Source organism: Apostichopus japonicus, chromosome 12 (genome assembly GCF_037975245.1).
Source record: "Apostichopus japonicus isolate 1M-3 chromosome 12, ASM3797524v1, whole genome shotgun sequence".
Classification (NCBI taxonomy): domain Eukaryota; kingdom Metazoa; phylum Echinodermata; class Holothuroidea; order Aspidochirotida; family Stichopodidae; genus Apostichopus; species Apostichopus japonicus.
The window spans coordinates 5,490,202-5,506,752 of record NC_092572.1 but is presented as its reverse complement, the minus strand read 5'-3'; the positions used below and the strand labels follow the sequence as shown (position 1 = coordinate 5,506,752).

Here is a 16,551-nt window from a genome sequence, read left to right as displayed (position 1 = left end):
GAGACCACGTACGACCAGGGAGTTGTTATGGAACTCCCTAGTACGACGTTATTAAATTACGGCACTGTAAAACGGGATGGCACGGGGAACGGGCCCCTACCCACACAAGAATTGTTGTGCCACCCCCCTCCCCCCCCAAAAAAAAAATGACGAACATATTCGGAGACAGTCTGAATGTTTCTCCACTAAGACAATACCGTAACTCATTCGATATCGAGATTACGACGAATGATATACAGGGTAGGCTATATGATCAGTAAGCCTACATCGAAAGTTACGCCGTATACACCTCGCAAGAAAACTACGATAACCTTAAATGAAAAAAACAATATTTTGCACTTGAAGATCTGGCTTCCCCCAAAATGCAATGATAAGGTTTAGATCCAGTACTTCTTAATACATTGAGTTTCCAATTACTAGTCAAAAATATTTTCTGAAGAAAAACCGTACGATATTTTTCACAAATATTGATGCTTAGATAAGTGCTTCCTCACAATCAACAAGACGCCCGAAATTCGCTCCGCTTACGCAAAACTTCTATATATATAACACGTTGAAAACCCGAGATTTTACACACCTAATTCCCATTGACATTGGTCGCGGAACATAAGTAGGTCATCGACATTCGAACTTGGCAACTTGCCCAAGTTCATTGCACCGTGGGAACGACTCAATACATTGAACACGATGTAACATTTTCCCGCCATCTGGACGCCGAGTGTAACTTTGTGTAACATGCAAATTATTAATGGTACTATGCTGTGCGGTTAAAACTTATTGCGACACATACAAATTTTGGGGTTGTAGAAGAAACTTTTGTATCAAATGTAAAGTATTGTATGGTACTATATTTTATAAAAGACGGTTTTCCTCAGGTGGTAGGGAAAAGGGGTGATTCGGTGAACTCGATCTCTTTGTATAGTACTTGGATACTTAAAATGACCATGTACATGCAGTTTCTATTTCTCTTTAGTAAGCTCTACTTAGCATTGTTATCCTTTGTGGATCTTTATTGGAATATATACGAAATGTATTGTTTGACGCCAGTATTTAACGGTAAGCATTTGTTAAATTTTTGACAGCTTCAAAATCCATTTTCAAAAGTCTGTTTTCATGAAGGTTTTATAAAATCGACATAGCTAAGGTAGGAAAATATTAACTTAACCACATTAACGAAAGTTGTTCTATTATCCAAATAAAATACATGTTTCTCGTACTGAGATCTGAAAAAAAAAACGGGCGGCCATTTTTCTTCTTTTCCAGCGCTAATACTAGTTTGGAATATGTGGCAACCTTTACAAAATAATTTTTAAGGATAGTTTAGATTTCTTGTAATCCGAATAAAAACACGGGAATCATGTAAAAGGAGGCCCATTGCGCGGACGAGAAACATGTTTTGTTTTTAACCGGCCCTTCTTCAAACTAAAAGTTGTTGGGTGGAAGTTTTTTTTTCTTTTCAGTTGTTGGGTGGAATTTTTTTTCTTTTCATTCAGTTGGAGCCAACGGTAAATTATATAAAAAAATTGACACAAGAAACGCTTAGTAACACTTTATTTTTCTTCTAGGTTTTCAAATTCTTTCGGCGACTTTAATCCTATTCATGGATTATACGAGGTGTCTACGCGGCAATTTGTTTGTCAACGAGTTTATTCGCGATTGTACTTGTTTATACGTCTTTACACGATCATGTGCGCGTACACATGTCCAGTTATACATGAGCGGTACTGTACGCTGTGCATATTGAATGTATGACATTGAGTCTCGTAACTATGTGCTTTGAACCATAGATGAAAGTTGTGTTGTATACTTTGAACACACGTAATATCAAAAAACGACTGTTGTAATTCTAAAAGGCCTATTCAACGATTTTGTGCGATTTTGTACGTTGTAAAACTGACCGCAAAAACCGCGAATAATTGTGCGAATTTCGTACAAAATTTTTCGTCCGAATTTTTCAACGATTTTTTAAATCGCGCAAAATCGCATAATTTCGAATAACGTCGAATAAAATCGTACAAAATCGCAGAATATCGTTTCTTCGAAATTGTACGATCGTTAAGCGATCACAGTACTGTAGTCCTACTTTTGCTATTGCTCCGCTCATGAGAGAAGTTGCATTTCTTTTGAGTTTTATTTTCTTGTGGAGAGATCTCCCTACCAAATCCATGTCCATATTACACTGATGTACAGTAGGCTAAGGCCTATTCATATTTGCAAAGCTACCGAATCATAAACCAAATGCATATGATATCGCAGACTTCCATACTGATAATGCTTACTAGGCGAATATAAGTAGAAAAGCATAAATAACACTTCAGAAATGTTCGGCGTAGGCTAGGCTACAGTTACAGTAGTACAGCAGCCTGCACTGCAGTAGCATGGACGCTGCGAAGTTCGGACACCTAAGCCTTAAAACACCCCAAAACTATATCTCATGGTATAAATCACCTGAAACTATGCTTGATATGGTTGGGTCATTTTGGAGAGAAAATTACTGTAGCTTCATAGTTTTTTGTGCAATTGGCTCTTGCTGTAGGTTGTCATGGTGAAGTTGTGTATTTCTTAGGGGTGTCTGAACTTCGCAGTGTTCCAAAGTTCGCAATACTGACTATACTACTACTGTACTAGCCTCTACCTCTCGGTGTACTAGTTGCCTTAGTTTGTCGGCCTAGCTACTCCTAAGTACGTAGGCGTAGCTAGCATGATCTATTGAACAATATACAAGGAAGCCTACAGTAGACCAAACACTTCAGCCGGTAAACAGTATACTGTAGCCTAAATAGTAAATATATAACGTTAGTCGTTAGCATAATTTGCTGCCTACCTTCTCGTGTGATCTGCCATGCCATTAAATGCTCCGCAAAGGTAGCATTGGTCATTTTGTTGATCCCCGATCTCTGTTCCAGTAGATTGTTTTTGGAGACCTAGTCCACGTACTTAGCACCAGCTCAAGTACACTTTTCATGCCTGCAATTCTCTGTCCCTTTTTCGCTCACTGCTTTTGGCATCAGGACCCAAAATAAAGCAACCTGTGCCTTCCACCTAAACAGCGCGGCGACGTGACCGCACTATACACGTTACGTGTGTTATGCTACCACTGCATGAAACTGTGCTATACAGTACGTATATTTACATACAGGATTTACACTGTACAGTGGCAGTATATTACATATACCGTATCACGTGACCAAGTCAGAAAGTGGAGTAACGGTGTACCAGCGAAACCTATGAAATTGGCTCGCCCTCTAAAATTTCCTAGCTGAGAGAATGCCTTTAAGTAAGAAAACTTCATAGCTCTTACATGGCTATATGTTAGTGATAATTCAGCAAAAAAACCTTTATCGTACTTAGTCTGTATTGCATCATGAAATAGCAACTTAAGAGTTGCACATACTTAACAGTAACATAGGAAATCATTGTTAACTTGTGTTTGTATCAGGGTAATAGATATAATCCTTTAAAGTCTCAATACCTGTTTGCTGATTGAAATTCGGAAAACAAACTTCCGAAGCAGATTCAATGTTTCTTATTCTAAATGCACTCTGACCAGGTGGGTTTAACGGGGAAAAGCTGAACATTGCAATCGAATGAAAGAAATTTATTTTCTGTTGCCCTTATGGGACGAACAATTTATCGTAAAACCACTGCGACCCCCCCCCATCTCAGCATGTTTTATTACACAAATGTAAACAAAATAGTCTACACATGCGGCCCGATCAAGATTTTAACGCAGTCCTTTACTCGTATTGTCCACTTTTTACAATTCTACGGAGGAAATGTCTGCAAACAAAATTTTGCAAGCTACATCGGTAAGACCGAGAGAAAGGTAAGTTCAAGAAAAGGGACCTAAGACAGGCTAGCCACGAAAATGCTTAACGGTCCTAAACGAAACAGAGATTTGATTGGCCATTATCTGTAAGGCAGGGCTTGCAAATTTTGATTTGAAGTTTGTAGAATTGATGAACTTGTTACAAAATCTGGCGAATTTTATTCAGCTCAAAATTTGTAATGGCAGATAACTAAATAAAAAATGAATATTGATGCCTGTACACTGTATGAAAATTGCATAGAACAGTGTAATTTTTACTGAGCTTTTAGTGCAGTAAGCTGGAAAGGTCAAGATTTAAATTTGGCAAACAAGTACTGAGACTTTACGAAACTCAGATAACCTGAAGCAATACCTTTAGGAGCAATTAATCAACAAAATGTCACATTTTTTAGTGAAAAATAATATAATTGAATATTTTGGCATTTTTAAGGTGAGTTAACTCGGCAATACAATGTTATAAGAATATCCTACATGTTTAATTACTCTTTATGAAGGATAGGCTCTATATAGGTTAGTAGGTATGTACAGTAATATAAGGAGGGTAGTGTGATGTTCAGTTGCTGAGAAACAGGATCTTAAAAATCAAGAACATACTGAAATGTCACTTAGTCAGCAAATTTTAAATGGTCATAAATTGGAGAATTTGGAAGCAATGCAACTAAAATTTTCAGAGTATGATAATTTCATGGTGTTCTAATCATGTAAGGAGGGTAGTAAGTTTTGGAGAGGGTCATGCAACAGCCAGATCTGTGATTTGACACAGAATGACCTCTAGATGTACAGTACTGATTTCGCTTAACTCCCGTTGAAAAAAAATCAACGATCGATAACAAACGTTGAAAATCGATAAAAAAAAGTTGAAAATCGGTTAAAAACGAATAATTTCGTTGACAAGATTTAGACTACTGCGGGCACGGTTGTCAACGAAGTTTCAACGAAAATTCCACGAAAGTTATCGCGATCAAAAACCGCAAAGGCAATTCTAGACATATATATCAAGGTTGTGACTTGCGTTGAATCCTTAGTTTAACTACAGCCGTTTTCAGACTCTACCAGAAGTTGTAGAGGAATATTACAAATGTTACAAAAGTTTGATTGTAGATAGAGTAAGTTCTTTACTAGGTGTTTGAAAAATGATTTGGCTAGGATAATAAAAACTAGTCTTGATCGATCGTAATAAGCACATTCTACAACTCTTAAGTTATAGGCTAGTATTAAACTAAGATAAGTTTAGGTTAGCTCACCAAGGAATGCAGCGTCAGAAAAACTAGAAATAAAAAAAAAATATCCACAATGAAACAGTCGTAGCTGGATATCAAAGAGATCTTTATTTCCAATAAATTCCTGTGTTACTTGACGTACTACAGTACCGTTTACTACAGAACATCACTCACTAAACAAACTTTTCTGAGAGCGCATTCCGTACAAAAAATCTCCCCCAGCTTCAATGCACGCAAAATAAAAAAAACATCCTGTTATTTTCCCCCTAACCCGTTACTGTAAGTTGCCCGCGAATGCAGATGGACTGCCCTGGTATTTAGGTCGCAGCCTGGGTCTGGGCCACCTGCAGTTTGCTGCTAACATGTGTATTCCCTACCCTGGATATCCCCACCACCAAACTTTTTTTGAGAGGCTTAGTCCAATCATAAACTTGGCTTTGTCAAATTCACGCCTACCATCTGTTAATTAGCATAGTATTTATCTGAACCTTTGGCTGGCTGCCTCTAGAAGCAAACATTATTTTACCCCTACTGTTCGTAATGGAATGGATGTTACCTGAAAACCAAATATTCATTCATATTATAAGTAGAACAATCCAGCAGGGATAGAAAGTTTATCTTGAATGAACCAATCAGAAGTTGTGCTATTAATAAAACTTGAAAACACCTGGCCAGCAAGAGAGTTGCAAACAATTGTATCCATGACTACTAAGAAAATAAAGCAGTGACTTGGGGCCCACGTTGGGTAGAAATCTGTGGAAAATTAATATATTTTCATTGCTTATTTGAGTATTGTATATTGGGAAGAGCTGATCAAACATTAGTAGGGAGGGCTTTCAACTGGCCTGACGGCTTTCAACTGGCCTGATGGCATGTACATTTAATTTAATGATAAGGGGGAGTTTTTATGAGTCTCCCGGTATGCGTCACATGAGAAGTAAATGTTTTTGTTTTTCGGTTTTATCATCGTTTTTCAAGTGGAACAGCTCATAAAATCATATCAAATGAAAATAATACATATTTGAATATCCTTCCTTAGTTTTACTAATCAGGAATGTTTAATAAAGCATGCAATGCATCGTTCGAAAAAGGTAATTTTAAAGTAGAATTGAAAATGAACGACATAAAACAATATCTGTGAAGCGTGTGGAGCACAACTTTGAATATTCGTTGTGAAAGAAAACATAGCAAACGATGCTTATTGCGTACAGTTAATAAATTTCGCGGAACTGGTATAGAGAAATTACGTACTGCAGCTTACGTCAGAGAAGCTCATAAATGACACAGGTGGATAGAGCGCATCAAAATTCGGTTTAGGAAATTCCAATATAGCCAACAAAAGTCGATATCTCCTTCTGTTTTCGAGTTATAAGCGATTTTGTGTTTTTGCGATATGGTTTTTAGTATATTTTCATTCAATAAGGTCGTTTTTGTGTGTGTTTAAGTAAGGGTGTGACCCAACAGATATTTCGCTAACCGTTTCACCGTATCGCCTGCCGGTCGGTTAAACGTTTAAACGCCGTTTCCCGATCGCGGTTTTTTTCGAAGCACGGTCACTCGACTTTTAATGAAAATAGGACATTATGAGTACAATAATTAAGGGTTTTTTCCCAGCAGGTAGCAATTCAGGCAACAAGACACTCGATCAATGTATGTTAATTACTAATTAGGCCCAATAATATTGCGAACCTTTCGTGTAATAATTGCTGAAAAGAATAACACACATGATCAGTATTCGTGGTGCTCAGAAGTTCAGATCACTGAATTTATATCACTCGGCCTTCGGCAACATCGTAACTTTTGAAGAAAAAAACAATATATTTGTCTATCTATCACAAGATTTTTAACAAAAACTCGCCTAAATTAGTAAACTTACCCACCTTTCCTGCTTACTTATTAAAAGTCATGTTAAGAAAACAAATTACGCAAGCACGTGTTGTGCGATGGGTTGTAAAAATCAAGTTGAAACTGGTTTGAGCAGCCTCCGATTTCATTTTCTTTCTCTTGTGTCACATACATGATACAGTACCTTACATTTGATACAAAAGTTAATTCAACAACAGCCAAAATTTGTGTCGCAATAGGTTAAGTTTTAATCGCGCTGCGCAGTACCATTCATAATTTGCATATAACATCAAAATTTACACTCGGCGTCCAGATGGCGGGAGATGTAACATCATGTTCAATGTGTTGTGTTGTTCCCATGGTGCGATGAACTTGGGCAAAGTTCAATGACCTACTTATGTTCTGTGACCAATGTCAGTGGGAATTATGTGTGTAAAATCTCGGGTTTTTCCATGTGTTATATATATAGAAGTTTTACGTAAGCGGAGCGAATTTTAAGGCGGCTCGTTGATTGTGAGGAAGCACTTATCTAAGCATCAATATTTGTGAAAAATATCGTAAGTTTTTCATTTTCGTTCATTTTCTGTTATGTTTGCCGCAATCCCGCCCGCAATGCATGCACAGCATAATACCATGTGTGAAAAAAATGGCTGTACACGTGCAGACCTGAGAGAGCAAACTGGCCTTGTGTTGTTAATGTTATGACGGTACTTTCTAGAACGACCATTAGCGTCTTTTGGGGTCAACATATTTTCACACGGGATTTCAACATGCCATTGATCGATGTACACGGGTGATATATGTCGCAAATATAAACTGGGAAAACGAATTGACGACACTATCATGAGCTTATGACTATTGGCCTACTACTTTAGTTATATTGAACACATTATTCATGCCTAAAACATCGTTTTTCTGTTTTTTTTATAGATAGTTTGCAGTACATTACTAAGTTCTTCACATATTTTTAAATAATTTTCATGTTTAAATTGTAAACAAAATAGAAAAAATAAAAAGAGAAAACGCCTTTTTGAAAAATGGAAGCGTCCTCGCAGAATGGGCGGGGCATCTTTATTTTGCTTCAAGTAACATGTTTTCGCTCGGAAACAAAGTTTCATACTTCAACTCTCATAAAAAACCAAATTTACATCTCTTAGAAATAACTATTTTTCGTAATCTGCAAGTAAACCAAGTTTATATGTCCATTCACTGTATTTAAATGGTTAAACAGAACTTCAACTTATTTGGAAGGGTGCCTCGTGGTACATAGCTTGTACTGCTGCGTAATGTTCAGCCTGGCGAAGTTAAACGAAGAATTTCGGTTATTTTTCTTTCAACGAATTTTAACGGGAGTTAAGCGAAATCAGTACTGTATGGTACATGTGACATCCATAGTTTGGCTCAGCTGAGTCAATCACCTGGGTCAGAGTCAGACTGTAGTACAGATCTTGCTTGGTTTCATTTGTCAAATGATTTCTATCCCAGTATAACCCCTTGCACTACACGTACATCAATACTGCACATGGAATTGCTGTTCTGTCTTCTGTGGTGCCATATTCACCACCAGTTGAAGATTCATACAGCAATTGCCTTCTTTTATCCACTTCTGTCTATTTAATTCTGGGACATCTGGGTATGGGGACTGATCTCAACAAAGAATCTATCGGCTTGTGGTAAAACATGTACCATCTAAAACATAACAATTTTCAGTTTTATCATACATTAGCATCATTAATTGACCATATTGTCAAGATTTCCAATTTTTCTTTCTCGTCAGGTTCATCGTCTAATACTGTGGTGACCTACACAACTAAGAACGTCGAAGAGATGCAGTGTCTGATAAATGGAAACACACTCGCTGCTACATGGACTGATAGTACCACTGACGATAGCCTATATGTATATAAAATTTCTTCTCCTGATATTGATAATGAAAGGACTGAGCCAAAGCATGACAATTTCAAATATTCATATGTGCCAAACACCCACTTCAACCTGATCATTGACAAAGTTGAAAGAGAAGATGAAGGTACCTATTCATGTTTTGAACTAGGAGATGACAATAACGAAACTGTGTATGACGTTACAGTTGAAGGTATGTCACATTTCGATTTCCGTTGCTTTTACCTTGTGTCATGGTTTTCTCTAATTGTAATCCTTCCGAATTGTGTACTTTTACCTTACATAAGAAAGAAAATGTAAGATGAGAAACCACAAAACATGGTATTTATTACATCATCCGAGAACTGGACAGAATTTCATATATTTACTAAGGCCTTATTCACACTTTAGAACGCACCCGTACTTCAAGTTGGGGTTTCTTCAATCCCTCTTGCGTTTTTAATAAATGTCATGTGAACGGTCAATGACTTAATGGTGGCCGGAGAGTTCTGGTTAAGTTATATAATATCTGTTCCGTCCAGTTGCATTTGGGTGGGTATTTCTGAACGTGCAGTACGTCCATGTGTTTGTTTATACACGTATCAGATGGTTGCCTTTCTAAACCGAAACACTACCACACGACACTATACGTGAACCTATTCCATTTTTTGGTTCCTTGCTTTAGCAAAAGGAACCTATGCAGTCAGGTTGGTGTGTGTGTGTGTGTGTGTGTGTGTGTGCGTCCGTCTGTGACACTTGCTTGGGTACGCTCTAAGTTAATAAGGGAATGTTGGATTGAGGCCAAACTTGGACTATAGATCCGCCATATGGAGAAGGTGTGCCCTATTGTTTTTGGTGCTCACAAAGGTCACCAAAGGTCAGTTATGGTCCAAAAACCGAAAATATTAAAACTGCAATAACTCCCAGTGCCAATGTGCGACAAGGTTGATATTTTGGGACAAGTTGTGAACTGGTTAGGGGAACATTTTCAAACTTAACGGTCATGTGATCCGAGGTCACCAAAGGTCAATTAATGATAAAAAACTAGTATTTTTGCGATAACTTGAGAACAAATTGTCCGTTTGGGTTGGGAGTTGCCTCAATGTCATCCAATTGTCGACCCGCATCTTGGTGACCCTTGACCTCAATTTGACCTCTGGTGACCTTTTCGTGTTTTTGGGATTTTTACAGTTTCGATGCTATTTTCAGATGTCAAAGGTACCTTCTGATCATAAATGTCAATAGGTTGACCCCGTGTGACCTTTATGTGCGAAGTTATATGAGGTCAAAGTTTTTCGGTCGGAGTTAGGACGGTTGTACAGACTTTTCGTTTTGTTTTTTGGAATCAGGAGATTAAACTACATCTGAAACCAAGGTCAAAAGGTCAAAGGTCACATTAGAAAAAATGTGCTTATTTTGGGAGGAAACGAGCAAAAAAGAAAATGTTTGGTTTTGATGCTAGATTTGGATATCAAAGGTACCTTCTGATCAAAAATGTCAATTGGTTGACACCCGTGTGACCTTCGTGTGCAAAGTTATACGAGGTCAAAGTTAATTTTCAGACATTTAATGCAACAACTCCCAGTTCCAAGGTGTGACATGGTTGATATTTTTGGACAAGTTGCAAATGGTATAGGGGAATATTTTCAAACTTAACGGTCATGTGATCCGAGGTCACCAAAGGTCAATTAATGTCAAAAAACTAGTATTTTGGGGGTAGAAAATGGGCAAAGAAAAAAATGTTTGAATTTTTATAGTTTGATGCTCTAATTTAGGTCTCATCAATCAAAAATGTCAATAAGTTGACCCAAGGTGACCTTTGTACGTTAAGTTATATGAGGTCAAAGTTAATTTTCAGACATTTAGTGTAATAACTCCCAGTGCCAAGGTGTTACACAGTTGATATTTTGACACAAGTTGCAAATGGTATAGGGGAATATTTTCAAACTTAACGGTCATGTGATCCGAGGTCACCAAAGGTCAATTAATGATAAAAAACTAGTATTTTTGCGATAACTTGAGAACAAATTGTCCGTTAGGGTTGGGAGTTGCTTCAATGTAATCCAGTTGTCGACCCGCATCTGGGTGACCCTTGACCTCAATTTGACCTCTGGTGACCTTTTTAGTGTTTTGTGGATTTTTACAGTTTCGATGCTATTTTCAGATGTTAAAGGTACCTTCTGATCATAAATGTCAATGGGTTGACCCCCGTGTGACCTTTGTGTGCGAAGTTATATGAGGTCAAAGTTAATTTTCAGACATTTAATGCAATAACTTCCAGTGCCAAGGTGTTACACAGTTGATATTTTTGGAGTAGTTGCAAATGGTATAGGGGAATATTTTCAGACTTAACGGTTATGTGATGCAAGAGCACCAAAGGTCAATTATTGATAAAAAAACTAGTATTTTTGCGATAACTTGAGAACAAATTGTCCGTTAGAGTTGGGAGTTGCTTCAATGAAATCCAATTGCCGACCCGCATCTGGGTGACCCTTGACCTCAATTTGACCTCTGGTGACCTCTTCGTGTTTTGTGGATTTTTTACAGTTTCGATGCTATTTTCAGATGTTAAAGGTACAATCTGATCATAAATGTCAATAAGTTGACCCCTGTGTGACCTTCGTGTGCGAAGTTATATGAGGTCAAAGTTAATTTTCAGACATTTAATGCAATAACTCCCAGTGCCAAGGTGTGACAAGGTTGATATTTTTGGAGTAGTTGCAAATGGTATAGGGGAATATTTTCAAATTTAACGGTTATGTGATACAAGGTCACCAAAGGTCAATTAATGATAAAAAACTAGTATTTTTGGGACAACTTGAGAACAAATTGTCTGTTAGGGTTGGGAGTTGCTTCAATGTAATCCAATTGCCGACCCGCATCTGGGTGACCCTTGACCTCAATTTGACCTCTGGTGACCTTTTTGTGTTTTGGGGATTTCTACAGTTTCGATGCTATTTTCAGATGTTAAAGGTACCTTCTGATCATAAATGTCAATGGGTTGACCCCCATTTGACCTTCGTGTGCAAAGTTATTTGAGGTCAAAGTTAATTTTCACACATTTAATGCAATAACTCCCAGTGCCAAGGTGTGACAAGGTTGATTTTTTTGGACAAGTTGCAAATGGTATAGGGGAATATTTTCAAACTTAACGGTCATGTGATCCAAGGTCACCAAAGGTCAGCTAATGTTAAAAAAGTAGTATTATGGGGGGAGAAAATGGGCAAAGAAAAAATGTTTGAAATTTGTATAGTTTGATGCTATATTCACGTCTCACCGATCAAAAATGTCAACATGTTGACCTCAGGGTGACCTTTGTGTTTTAAGTTACATACAAGTTCAAAGTTAATTTTTTGACATTTAATGCAATTAAATCTCAATGCCAAGGTGTGACATGGTTGATATTTTGGGACAAGTTGTGAATGGGGTGGTGGAACATTTTGAAACTTAAAGGTCATGTCATCTGAGGTCACCATTGTTATCATATCTGTTGACACGCTTGTAGGTGTCTTATATTTCTTACACTTTCGACGCCATATTTAGATCTCAAAAGTGCCTTTTGATAAAAAAATCCGATCACATTTTGTGATCACAAAAGTGTTGGCTGTAGTGTTCGTTACTCTATGGGAACATGTAGGACCACAATTACTTGGACTTTTTCAGCCCAATCTTGCTTGATAATATTATGTGTATTGTCATATACCCCAAGCAAGGAACCACAGTGCCCTTGGGCTCTTGTCTTTGAACTGGTTCCACCAAAACTGCTGAAAAACCTCCGTAAAGGTTGTCAGACAAAAAGAAAACTGAACAGCAGTCCACTTAAATCTTATCGTACACCGAACTCGCAGATTTTTTAAGACGCCAAAATCGGTAACTTTATGTTAAGTTCAGAATGGATGATTTTGGGTCCGGTTGCTATGGCAGTTAGTAAAAGGTTAAAACTCTAACATCTGACCTGCCCTATAATGAAGTTACATTCTAGTCTACGCTTAGACCTTACTAGGTCTTAATACCTGACATTAAATGCCTTCGATGTTGGATGAGCCTTAAAAAAGGACAGCAGTAAGACACTGTCTAGCAAGACCTTTCGCTCATCCATTTGAAGGGTTTGGAAGAAATTCTTAACTGGGTTAAAGTGTAGAGGTAATGGTAAGTGAATAACACTTTACATACACACTTGTACAGTACAGACTGTACAAATCCCGCTTCCAAGAGGGGGGAAAGTCTCTTTCATCAGGGGAGTGTTGCCCCCCGGAGCTGCGACGATAGGTTCGAATCAATTGCGGAAAGACACTGCAATCGCTACACCATTTATCACTACACATCCCAAATGTGTGTTTAACAAGTACCAGCAGAAACCAGGACATGACATAGATTTCCCGGGCATTCATGGGTCATATTCTCCTCGCTAATTATACTTCTTTCTCATTATAATTCATCGCCATATGTCTAGGTTTGAAACAGGTAGTGTTTTGTTGTTTAAAACACTTGTGGAACCCCTCCAGAGCATGTTAAAATGCGCAAGACTGAAGCGATTCTAGTACAGTCTCGTTAACGAAAACGTCTTAGAACCTTGGCAAACTGCCAGAAAAATATACAGCTCTGTATATTTGTTATGAGAGGAGGGGGGCCAAGCAGTCACCTGGATTGACACGTGTAAGCTCAACGTTTGCTGCAACGAGCTGTCGACTACGTGAGCGATCCCATGGAATAAGCCTCTCTCTCTATTTTTTGGGTGAATTACCAAGACAAACGCGTTAGTAAGTTGGAAAAGGGGTAGGATAAAACCCCAGCAAAGGTACAAGCGCTAACGCACTCCGAGCATACAGTATGCGCTTCATGAATAATGTTCGATGTTCCGACATTTTAAGCACAGTTGCATTTCGTAGCACCTGATAGCCTAGTCGTGACTATGCGCTAGGTGGTTTCAATAGGAAGTTGAGAACTTCTACTGTACTACACTACGAAATTGACACGTCTCGACATGGAGAGATTTGAGGAGTAACGGGTACGTTATCATAACATTTAATACGTGTTTATTACGTTAAATGTGGTGTTGTAAAAACGTTGACATAACGTTTCTATGGGATATTAATGTTATATTAATGTTATATTAATGTCTTAACGTAAATCGTTTTGAAATATGAGCCTGAAAACGTTTTCGGTGACATACCTCTTACACCACAAATAACGTTATCATAACAAAAGATTACATGCTTAGTAACGCTTTTGTGTTTGCTGAGTACAGTACTGTGATCGCTTAACTATCGTACAAAAATTTTCAACGATCGTAGAATTTCGAATATTATCGCGTAATATCGCACAATTTCGCACAAGTTCGTACACGAACTTTTCAACAAAATTTCGCACAATTCTAACGCATGTAAAATCGTACATTTGACCACAGGAATGTGTGCTTAATGAAGCAGAGAATTAACTCTGAACAGGCGAGGTGAAAGATTAGAATTTTCGGAGCCGTTCCAATAAAGATGTCGAAAAAGAATCAATGAAAAAAAAAAAGCATAGGCGCTCACTGGTCGAGGGCCAGTGATTTTCGGCGTTTGCGGAATATCGCGGTAAAATGCGGAATTTATGAAATCTTGAAAAGCGAAAAACACGGAATTTGTTTTTCCCACCGATGCTTCTTTTAAAATGTATTTTCATGTGTGAATCAATTCACTTCAAAAACGGGCACGGAAGTAATTTACCGGTAAAATGAAAAATCGAAGTTAAAAACAGTCAATTCATCCAGTCAGCATGCAAACATTTACAGTACCGCTCCCGTATAAGGATCGTATAAAAGCGTTTTTAAACAAGTACAACAGAGCATTAACTCGTTGATAAAAGGAAATGCTATTTTTTTTTTGTGCTCTATGAATGGAGATTAAAGTGGCCGAAAGAATTAGTGAGATGTTTGAAACAGCCATTTCCTACATCGTACTTATCTCATGATGCTGTGATAACTGTTAATGATATACATCTAGAAGGAAAGAGGACGATGGTACAGTGTTTTCCCATATGTTTTAATAAGGAAACTATTCAACGGTCTTTATCCCCCTTTTCTAACATAAAGGTTGTGTTCCATGAAGGAAAATTCAGCTTAAATTCATTTTTAAACTTTTGGGAAGATTTTGAAGAAATGATAAACTTATAAAGGGCGTTTGATGCAGTGCTAGGTGGAAGAACATGTTCCTCGTCTGCATCCGCTTTTTTGTTTAGGTTTTTGTCGTCCTTTTTTCTGTTAAGTTTTGAACGAGATCAACATGTATTTTGCTTGGTCTATAACACCTGTCGCTACAGTGCTTAGGTTCAAACATTTGACAGTTTAATTTGGCCAATAGCCTAGCCCTTTGTTGGATTTGTATTTCAAGCACAAGAAATCGTGTTTCAAATGGATTTTGAAGCACAACGATTATTAAAATGCTTTACCGTAAAATGCAGATGATGTTCAAACAACACATTTCGTATATATTCCAATAAAGATCCGTGACATAGGATAAACGGAAGTGCGTACGAACAACGATGTTGGTAAAACTGGCAATTTTAGACAATTTTTATTCTCACTCAGTAAGCCTTACTGACGAAAATTAGAAACTACATGTACATTAAAGTTTTAGATGTTGAAAATACCATCTTTTATATTTAGGAGGATACAAAAGATTTAGAACACCCAAACAATCCCCCTTCCCGACCACCTCAGAAAAAAAAAAAGAACTGTCTTGAAATGTACCATAGGCTCACAGTGCATTGACACAAAAGTTATTTAATAACAGCTAGCTCTACACAGATTGTTTACATGTGTGTCGCCAGACAGTACAGTACTGCGCCAGACATCATTTGCATATTACACCAAAAGGCGGAATTCCTTTGCCTTGTATCAGATGTAGCTGGCTAGCAACAGGTGCACAAAGTAAAATACCCTGGACGGACGGCCGACATGCAATGTTTATGGGAGTGATTGACAGTTGCTTTGTTACAGAAAGACGCAGCCTTTTGTTTAGTTGAAACATTGCATTTTTTTAGTCTAAACCATAAGGAGTTAAGGGCGCGAGGCCTGGTTGATCAGTTCCTTAGAATTCAGTTATGGATGCATTAAAAAAAGTTTACAACAGACCTCAGCCTGTATGTATCCCAATCATAGATAATTTGTATAATATTTTTTATTTTCGGTCTCGTTGACCGTGTAAAATATGGTAAATATGACGTCATTTGTATGATGCATAAGTAGCTTCTACGGACTACGGACTTGACACCCCTTCCCCCACTGCCCCCCCCCCAGCCTCCCTCCCGCAACAACCTTTACTGCTGTAAGCAGTTCTCGAGTTGATACGGAAGGGCTGTCCGTTGTGTTGATCACAATAACCGACTGAAAAAGGTCACTCATGACTCATGCACAAATACCCTGTTCCCACGAACATGGTCTTGCTTCAAGCAAGTATAGGTGGAGCTAAAACCGTAACCGCAGATAAGCCCTGCAATTTGAAACCGCGTTTCAACGAGTTAACTCTGGGCATAGCGGCACGCTTGGAAAACCTTGGAGATCGTCCAAACCAGGTTATTGCAATAGAGAATACGAGCGATCGACAGATATATGCAGTGAGATTTTCGCGGGTGCATTTATCATCCAAGCAGCGCACACACACACTTTTTTCTACCGGGGCTTTCCCGATACGGCCAACGTTTATCACCATTGAAAAAGTCAATGCACTGGGCAGGGAAATCATTGTTAGTACCTGAAAAGCAATATTTTGAGTGGTACGACTTTTAGCGGGGGTT

The 16,551-nt window shown here is 38.1% G+C and overlaps 1 protein-coding gene and 1 long non-coding RNA gene across 12 annotated transcripts in view; both read left to right on the top strand.

Moving 5' to 3' along the window:
- LOC139977550 (uncharacterized) overlaps window positions 1-16,551 on the top strand; it is a 185,141-nt gene that overhangs the window by 73,639 nt on the left and 94,951 nt on the right. For all 11 annotated transcript variants that reach the window (XM_071986934.1, XM_071986944.1, XM_071986943.1 and 8 more), the window contains one exon: window positions 8,672-8,989. In XM_071986934.1, coding sequence (XP_071843035.1) covers window positions 8,672-8,989 — 318 coding nt within the window. The remainder of the gene's footprint in view (window positions 1-8,671; window positions 8,990-16,551) is intronic.
- On the top strand, window positions 9,447-10,203 carry LOC139977558 (uncharacterized). The gene is made up of 2 exons (XR_011796593.1): window positions 9,447-10,012; window positions 10,060-10,203. It is a non-coding gene; the product is annotated as an uncharacterized lncRNA (long non-coding RNA).